Raw genomic sequence first — 10,234 nt, 5'->3', positions numbered from 1 at the left:
ACAATTAAAACGAACTTAGGTTGAACGATTTGCCCCAATAGGGGTGTTTTCCGACCATAGTATACACTGTCTATGGATGTCTTCTTTAAAAAATACCTGCACACAATAATACGAAGATGCTTCGCATTTTCCTATCTCCTTCTACGATAATTGTTTTTAATAGCTGAAAACCGGTTGAACAGCTCGAGTACAGTATCAAAATGTTGAAGACATGCCGATTTTCTTAAAAAAATACTATTTTGATAGATTTAATATACGTTTATACAAATGTATTGATTTGCGATGATTAGAACAAATTAATTAATGCAAGGCTGCAGCATGTAGTAAATATTTACAGTTTAGAAAGATATAAAAAAAGAGATCTGAACATTTTTCTGGCTGTTTTAATTTAGCTTTTTGCTTATTTTAATAATAGTTAATACCCACAGCATTGTAATTTTTTTGGTGCTTATTTTGTATCTCCATTGAAATCCAGCTACTTACTCAACAGAATTGTCTTTTTCAGTAATTTTCCTTTAGATTTATATAGTAGATATATAAGTATAGTGTAGTAGAGGTAAAACTTAGTAATACTAACATACAGAATGGCTTGGTCAAGCCCACATCCCTTACACTTAACAATTGGGTAAAGTTTGGGGGTTGGCCAACATTACTCCACACCAAGGGGTACAGATTGTACCCCTGAAAGTGTATTATGAGTGTACCATCAGTTTTTACTTGATCTACAGTAATTAAAAATAAATCTATACAATTTAATTAATAACATTTAACAACATTTATTTATACAGTGTAGATATTGAATGTAAAAGTACAGTATCACTGGAAAAAAGTGGAGTGTGCCCTCTATGATCAAAATGGAAAGTGATAGCGCTTATGACGAGGTTGAAGCAGACGAATGGAAACAGCGCTACTTAATCTTGGAAAATCAGCTGGAAAAATTCAAATCCCAAGCTCACTATGTGCGGGAAATCCTTAAGGAAAAAGTAAGTAAACTTAGGTATCAGATGGTTGTATTTTCCTTTCGTAAGTTTGTCGCTAATTGCAGACAGCTGGTTTTCATGTGACGTAGGATGTTTCCGTGTAATATGCGTTAGGGGTGGATGGGTTAACATTTGTAAATGTGTACGAGAATGATACTGCAAAAAATATTTAGGACATAATGAGTCTATGAAAAACAAGAAATTTGATATTTAACCTATTTTGTTAAATTTTATTTTATATACTGCAATTATTAATTCAAGTTTGACTTTTAAATAGAAAAGGTAAGATCAGCATTATTCCAATTTTCATGAACTTTCGTTTTTATTCATCAAATTTTGTTGTTTTATCAAATTTATCTTTTTAATGAGTTTTTTACATGGAATTTACATTTCTACCAACGTGAAAAACTAATGTGTGAAAAAGCACTGTAGTTTGGTATGATAATTTGTTACATTTTGTTCAATTTGTGTTCCACGAGAAAATCGGGTATCCGTTATTTTCAAAAACGAATTTTCACTAAAAATCTGTCACATTATCAAACTTTTCTGACCGATTCTACTTCGCAATTCAACGATACATCAAAGCGTTCCTTGATTGACGTTTCATTCTAACACTCATTTGATTACTTCCGTCTGACCCTACGGTAGATCCGATCTGAGATATCTCCACATCTCTTATTACATTCATCACTGCTTCTCATCCCAAGTGATTCGACTGTAGAGTTTACTTAGGATCTTCGACGCCGTTATGTGTTTCTACATCTCTGACATCTTGACGTCCAGCAATTACTAGTTTCCCTTCATTTTGTTTCATGTTTCAAATGACATTATGCGCATCAGGATTTATCATAACATTGACCTTACAACATTAAGGTCGTCTGCTAATAAATCCATTAATAATTGCTTAAAAAAACAATAGATTTAAATATTAAATTCACGTTTATGAATATGTATTAGGTAAAGATCCATGTCATTTTAGGAAATGGATTCTTTATCAAATAATCTTTTTGACCTGACTAACTTATTTAACCACATACTTAATCCAGGGACCGTGTCGGAGACAGGAAGTATGGTTCATTGAACAGGTCATGTTTAGAGATAATTGATTGATGTCAAATGGTGATATATTAATGCAAAAATATTTAACATAAAAGTTATGTAAGGCAGTTGTTGGGGGAAGGATACATTGTTGAGAGTATGCATTTTATGCATCAATGATTGCGGTAACACCACATGTTTTAATTTCAATTATTCGTAATGAACTTATAATACACAGGTGTTACCACAAGCATTTATAATGGCAGTTGTTGTCAATACTGGCACTATCACGTGCACCAATAATAAACCTTTGTATTTTATGAGCACGCCATATGCTATGACATTAATATTTATAATACAAATAAAAAATGTCAAGATTGACAGATTTTCTGTTACAGATAACAGATTAGAAAGAAATATTTTTAAATATTGTTCTGCATGGGAGAAATGGTCCTCCTTAAAGTTACTCCCAATGATTGGATTTATAGTATTGTATTGTTGCTTGTAATAGCTTTTATTTGAGTTATTGTCTTTCTTCTCAATATGTTCTGTTCTGTGTTTTTGGACTGCACTGTATATTGTGAGTGTTACCGATTCAAAGGTGCATGGTCAACAAATAAATAAATATTGTCTAATTGTCCAGTTTCGTGCCTTAGCAAATACAGCTAAGAAGCCTGGCTCCATGGACATCCCTATTCAGGCTACACTTGGGAAACAAACGAAGGGTAATGATATGTTGAACAGACGGACCCAACCCATATTCACGAGACATCCTTACTCCCCTGCTAAACCATATAGTTTAGTGGTGAGTTGTTCTGGCACACGTCTGGTACCAGCTACCCCTGCTGAACCGTAGCTTAGGTGGTGAGAAGTTGTTCTAGCTTACGTCTGGGGCAAAGAAAGAACTGTAGGCCTACTACCATCCCTACTATTAAATTCTAGTACTACTTTACCCTTGCTAAACCATAGTTTCAAAGTTGTCCTTAATTGGCAAATGATATTGAACCTGTTGCTAAAAGCATGTTTGTCCGATGAACTCCGATAAACTCCAGTACCTTGAAGGTCAATATCCTCCGATACCTATCGCACAGATATTTCATAGTACTTCTCACTTTTCAAAACAGTACAAAGAAAAAGTAAAATCAAATCAAATTCCTTTTAAGATTATTAAAGTTCTACCACAATAATTACTGTAAGAATTAAATTATTTCATTTTTTTCTGATAATAATGGGACGCTCACTGCAATTATCCATATATGGATTTAAATCTTGGGAGAGGAAGTCTAACTAATGGAGATTGAATGTCCTGATGTCAATATAACTTGAAAGTTTAGTGACTTGAGGAAAATGAAGGGAAAGATTAAATTAAAAATGACTTGAATTATGAAGCCCTTGTCAAAAATAAAATACATAAATTTTACCTATTTTCCTGTGTTTTATTGAAGATGTCATATGCTATGGATATGTTTAAAATAGAGTTTTCTCGTTCAGGTTGTTGTATGACGCAAGTGTCTGCATGTTTTGCGGTGATGATTTAGATGTTAATAGGCTAATTTAAACATGGGAAAGAGATTTTTAGGAAAGTGAATTTCTGACTGGATTGTTACTCTCAAATGTTTCATTGCCTTGATGGTTGTTTTATACTTATCAAATGGTAAAGTAACGGCATGTGGCTCAGTGTGTTAGGCGTTGAACACAGAATCATAATATCCAATGCTTGTGTTCTTTAGGAAAGAAACTTTACTTACACTTACACTTATTTAAGTTTGTCTCTCTCTACCCAGGTGTACAAATGGGTACCTGGTATGACCAAACACAACTGTAGTGCTGATTACTAGCTGTAACATTATGGGGGTGTCCACACATGTTTACTCCAATGACTATGGTAACATTGTAAAGTGCCCACAGGCTTAGAGCATTAAAAGATTGACATATTGGTGTTTGCTATCAAATTGAAGATCACAGTGGGGCCTATCTTATGCTTTCTCCAGTTCAGTGAAAATGTTCGTTTTTTACCAGATCCTTTGGTTTAATTTTCCCACAATTTAAATATCTTTTTATTGTTAATTTTATTTTGTTCTGCATTCTAGACCCATACTAGATTCATGGCTAAAATTTATCTTTTTTATATATTTATGATGATTGACATTCTTATCAAACGATCTATCTTTAATTTTTTGTACTGAATTTCCATCATTTGAAAGTGATTTTGATGGTTTTAACAGCCTAAGGTATATCAGGCATTGTTTAACTAGCTGTACGTATAGAATTCCAGTCTCAAGCCACTCATAATAAGATACTAAAGTAAAACATCAACATATCCCATCATGCTCTGGGCTATCGTCTCTGTAATGCAACCCTAGTGACAGGTGTTGCTGTCAGTCAATTGAATTTCCCATCATGCTTTGGGCTACCTCCGCAATCGTGATACAACCTAGGTGTCAGTGTCAGTCAATTGAATGTGACCATATCATATCGTAGTTTAATTGAGTCGTAGTTGGATTGACGTTTTTTAGATGTCTATCTTTCAAAAATTCCAACCAATTTTGAGAAAATTAGAAATAATAAACTTAAGTTGTCAGGAAAAAAAAAGTCATTCACCTAAACAGTAATGTTAAAAATTAAAAAAAATCTTTTAATCGATTTAATACAAAGTGCAGGTACCCCTTTTTTTTTCGAAATAGAATGCTAAGATTAAGAATATACTGAATACTTTATTTGTCCCTTTTCATAATAAACTAACCATAGACATTCATCATCTTAAAGATTGGCAAATATTAGTATGATAAAAAAACAGATAAATATGAAATATAAAACAAAAATTCATATACAGAGTATACACATAATATTGCACAAAACTTAAGTTTTAAAATGCGGTAGATATATAAAGTATAAAGTTTCATATTAATATTATATCGAAAACATTCCTAAAACCAGACATTTTTTAGATCCTTAATTCCTTTCTATCCTTTTAAATCTTTACCCTGTCTGATTTTCAAATAACTTACTTATAAGTGTTCAATTATAAGTCAATATTAGACCAAAACCAATTTTACCTGATCTTCCGGTATTTTTGTTACAAACACAATTCAATAATAACCTCTTGCCGTGTAACCATAGCGATAAGACTTGAGAAAAATTCGTCTTGACCGGTAAGTAAGGACCACAAGTTTTAATTTGCATTATCAGGTGCACATGTGGATATTTGATTAGTTAGCCAATGAATCTTCTTGGTTTTACATTATTCCTTCGGTTTGACAGAAATTGGTAGTCACCGTGTTGGAACTGTTGGATACGTGTCCCATAATTTGTTGTTACATTGTTGATTGTGTTAGTTTTTTGCTACTACTTTGTTTTTTCCATATGAAGACATTACTTGACCATGGTGGTTTAAAAAATGTACATGTATTCTCGAGTTACACTTTTCATCTGGCCGTGATTCACAGTGAATTCATGGAGGTATAATTTATACATCCCTGATCATTTCCAGGCCATAATTTTGATGGTTTAGAATTCTGGTATTGTAAAAGTGATTTTATTTTAAGGATAAAAAAGAATTTGGAGCTTAAGAAAATTCTGGTTTTTAAATAGTTTCTGGGTTTCATAAAGACTAGTGTTGAGAGAGTTTTGTACTATGTCTGTGTGAAAAGTTCTCAATACTAACCAGAAATTAAATGGGCTAATTCAAGGTCCAGTAATCATCAAAAGTTTCGGCAGGGACAAGAGTCGCAGGCTTGCTGAGCCCCAATAGGACCCACCTATGAATTATATAACTCATATCTACAGTAAATAAAATAATCCAAACATCTTTAGTTCAAAAGTTTTATGTGCTGTTGTATAACTGCTAAAGTACAGCATCCTAATTGGCTTTACACACTTTAGGTCTCCTGGTCATTAGATACAACAAACAACTGTACTCATGCAACCTCCTAGAGTCCTGCTGTTGAGCCTGACTCATCATTTATAAATGACAGCGGAAACTCGCTTACTGCAACGTTTTTCTACCACATAGAGCTAGAAGACGTGTTGAGACTGATAATAATAATAAGACAAACAACTCAATGGTGTTTTTACTGCAACATTTTCCATCACATAGATCTAAAGCTCTGTCCACATTTTCCAACTTCCCATATATAGACATGATGTTGTCATATCACTATCATATTTTGGCACATCACACTTTTTTTATCGTGTAGACAGAGCTTTTAGTAATGAGAAATGCAATCCAGATTTTAAAAAAAAACTCTAACAAGTTGGTGTTGCATTACTTGTTACCATTATTATGTTATTTCAGGCCATTGTGTTTAACCAAATAAAATTGAATTGAAATATAGTTCTTTGAATTTTAATAAGCATAATTAAAGTAATTCAAATGTTGTTTTTACTAATGATTATTGGCAGTTATGTTGTCATTGCTAAAATGAAACATCAAATAGAATCAAGTCAGGACACGATACTAATTCAGTCACATAAAATGGTGCCAAATGAATGAATGATGAATGTTGTGGCTGTTCCTTCCTAATTTCGTTATTCAATCTATTTTTGGTTATATAAAAAAATATGTATGTGGAATTACCAGAATTGGTTGAACATTATTGTGTATGGGCCTTGAGAAAAATGAAATATTGAATTGGAAGTTTGTCATGTTCATTAGAGCGCATCTTCCTTATCACTGCTTAATTTCCTACAAAATTTTATTATGCTATTGTCTTTGACAAATGTTACCATTTATATTATTCTGATGATATCATCATGCTGGTTGAAAATTTAAATAAAAGTGGGTCATGTAATGACACCTACGATTTCTACAGTGATATAATGATAATAGACCATTTACGCATTTTGAGCTTTGAGTTATATATAAAATACACCCAATTTCCGGGTGTGACATAATAATATAATAATAATATACCATTTATTCATTTTGAGCTTCAGTTCATAGGATAATGTAAAAGGCTCCGGCCTCCCTAACTTGTGTGGGGTAGCGGTCGACATGTGAAATAATGATACCAGGTAAATCGTCTTGATTTGATCTCACAACAAACATTTATTGGAATATAAACAGGCAAGCAAAACAGGCAAGCAAAACAGGCTCAGTTTATGGCAGTTTAATTAATTAATTACAAATTCTATAGCATTTATTATTTATTATTTAAGGAGAACACTCCTCCCTGCCAGTCACCCAAGCCAAAAAGAAAGAGATGTCTCCTTGGATACAGCTATCTAGGCTTGGGTGTCCAGCAGGGTTCCCATCCCCCATGGGCTATTCCATTATCAAAAAATCAAACAAAATCACTGAACCATAACAATAACATACACCCGGGCGTGCACAGGACCTCCCTAAATTTAGAAATTTTCAATATTAAGAAGAAAAACATAGGTTATAGTTCAGCACTGATTGGTGCAAATCAATGAACTCTTCACAAACAAATGTTGTCAGTATGGTCATGTAGGCCTATGGCAATGTAGCATCGTGGTTTTCATGATTGCTTGCCAAATGCAGGGTTCTGGATTCAAATCAAATTGTTGTCACCATAATATGATTTTCTCATGGCAAAAAAAGTATTAATATTACCTCTAAACTTCATTCATAATGAAAAAGTGTCTCCTTAATAGGTTATCCCCTAAATTGGAAAGGTTTGTAGTGCTATAAAAATTAATTTATTTTCTTTTCAGTCAGCAGAGGTAAGAATTCCAACCTTGATACTAAAGTGGCATCAACTTTACCTCTAATACACCTAGGGGATATAGGATATTAAATTTTCTAAATCACTTATTAATATCTTTTATATCAATTTATCAATTAAACCGTGCCGGTTTACTGTCTTGTTTTGGCATAGCCAACTTTGTAATGTACGTCTCTGCTTAAAAGTAAAATCTTTACACACAAGACAAAAAATAAAAGTAAAATCTATCAGCAAGTATAATATTAGAAAAGGATGTATTTGAATTCTTTTCAACAAACTTAATTTTCATCAGGAAGAAAAATGACACAAATCTGATGTTGTGCAAAAGGATAAATAATAAACTGTCTGTTTTGCTTTATAGCTATTTATGCAGAAGTGTATGCAGTATATGGTGGGCGTATGGTTTATAACTTTAAATTGTTTTATACTAGATGGCACGCTCGCTTCGCTCGCGTACCATCTAGGTCGTGCCCACAGATGGTTCTCGAATACACAGTATTTCCAGCGAGAAAAAAATGGAGATTTCAAATGTACGTACCGCAGGACTATAATACATTGTCGTTTACAGAAACGAATAAATATACACAATGATTTATGTAGTCAACCAAAATTAGCACCCTGGGAATTACTTCCGAGAGAGAAACACATTTTTTTATTTGGACTCATTTAAACAAACCCAATTTGTGTTTTGTATGTAACATTATGGGTTGAGGGATGGGGAAAGAAGATAGGTACAAAGAGGAAACATTTTAAAATATATTCTTATCCACTCAGTAACGAAATATTGTTTTTAATGTTTTATAGGCCTATAAATAATATACCACTAAATACAGTAAAACATTTATGATTTAATACGGTACTTTGTTAAAACTCTCACTGTCATAGTCGATTGAAATAGTAAAGTACATGTAACGATACACCACTACGACGTTTATATATTTTTAAATTATTAATTAATACAAACGTTGAGAAGCAACTGTCAGTAATAACGTTTATTTATTTGTATATTATATGTTTATAATCTAACAGTAGGGCCTACCCACACTCACAGTAATAAAGTTTATTTGTATATATTTTATATTACATCTAACAGTACCAACACTCACAGTAAGAAATTTGCGATTCAAATTGCGATCAAAAGTGGTTAATACCTTAACAGTATTGTACAGCATTGCAATACTATTTATGTTTATTCTCCAAGGGGGCCCATAAATCTAAATCTATACCTCTATGGTTAAACCAAATAATTTGGAATGTTTATTTGTATATTATATGTTTATAATCTAACAGTAGGGCCTACCTACACTCACAGTAATAAAGTTTATTTGTTTATATTTTTATATTACATCTAACAGTACCAACACTCACAGTAAGACATTTGCGATTCAAATTGCGATCAAAAGTGGTTAATACCTTAACAGTATTGTACAGCATTGCAATACTATTTATGTTTATTCTCCAAGGAGGCCCATAAATCTAAATCTATACCTGTATGGTTAAATCAAATAATTTGGAATGTTCCATTCATCACAAATCAATACATTTGTAAAAACGTATATTAAATGTATCAAAATAGTATTTTTTAAAGAAAATCGGCCTGTCTTCAACATTATGATGCTGTACTCGAACTGTTCAACCGGTTTTCAGCTATTAAAAACAATTATCGTAGGAGGAGATAGAAAAATGCGAAGCCTTCTCGCATTTTTGTGGCGGGTATTTTTCAAGATGGACATCCATTAGACAGTGTATACCACGATCGGAAAACACCCCTATTTGGGGCAAATCTTTGAACCTAAATTCGTTTTAATCGTCAATAACTAATTATCTAACTTAATTTAATTAGTAAACAGGGTTACATCAGGTGGTTAAAATCAGTACTGAAAGTACGAACCAACTTTACATACCATCGAGTAAAAATTCTAAAAGTAAGGCGCGATTTACCGAATTTTGCCCTTACGTAAATTTATATATAGACTAGATGGCACGCTCGCTTCGCTCGCGTACCATCTAGGTCGTGCCCACAGATGGTTCTCGAATACACAGTATTTCCAGCGAGAAAAAAATGGAGATTTCAAATGTACGTACCGCAGGACTATAATACATTGTCGTTTACAGAAACGAATAAATATACACAATGATTTATGTAGTCAACCAAAATTAGCACCCTGGGAATTACTTCCGAGAGAGAAACAAAATGAGTCAAATTTTTTTATTTGGACTCATTTAAACAAACCCAATTTGTGTTTTGTATGTAACATTAAGGGTTGAGGGATGGGGGAAGAAGATAGGTACAAAGAGGAAACATTTTAAAATATATTCTTATCCACTCAGTAACGAAATATTGTTTTTAATGTTTTATAGGCCTATAAATAATATACCACTAAATACAGTAAAACATTTACGATTTAATACGGTACTTTGTTAAAACTCTCACTGTCATAGTCGATTGAAATAGTAAAGTACATGTAACGATACACCACTACGACGTTTATATATTTTTAAATTATTAATTAATACAAACGTTGAGAA

The 10,234-nt window shown here is 32.6% G+C and overlaps 1 protein-coding gene across 2 annotated transcripts in view; it reads left to right on the top strand.

Moving 5' to 3' along the window:
* The first annotated feature begins 788 nt into the window (after window positions 1-788).
* Window positions 789-10,234, top strand: part of LOC140060993 (pleckstrin homology domain-containing family H member 1-like) — a 90,008-nt gene continuing 80,562 nt past the window's right edge. For both annotated transcript variants that reach the window (XM_072107374.1, XM_072107373.1), the window contains exon 1: window positions 789-983. In XM_072107374.1, coding sequence (XP_071963475.1) covers window positions 846-983 — 138 coding nt within the window. In that variant the 5' untranslated portion in view covers window positions 789-845. The remainder of the gene's footprint in view (window positions 984-10,234) is intronic.

This window comes from Antedon mediterranea, chromosome 10 (assembly GCF_964355755.1).
Source record: "Antedon mediterranea chromosome 10, ecAntMedi1.1, whole genome shotgun sequence".
Classification (NCBI taxonomy): domain Eukaryota; kingdom Metazoa; phylum Echinodermata; class Crinoidea; order Comatulida; family Antedonidae; genus Antedon; species Antedon mediterranea.
This window is presented reverse-complemented; position numbering and strand designations above follow the sequence as displayed.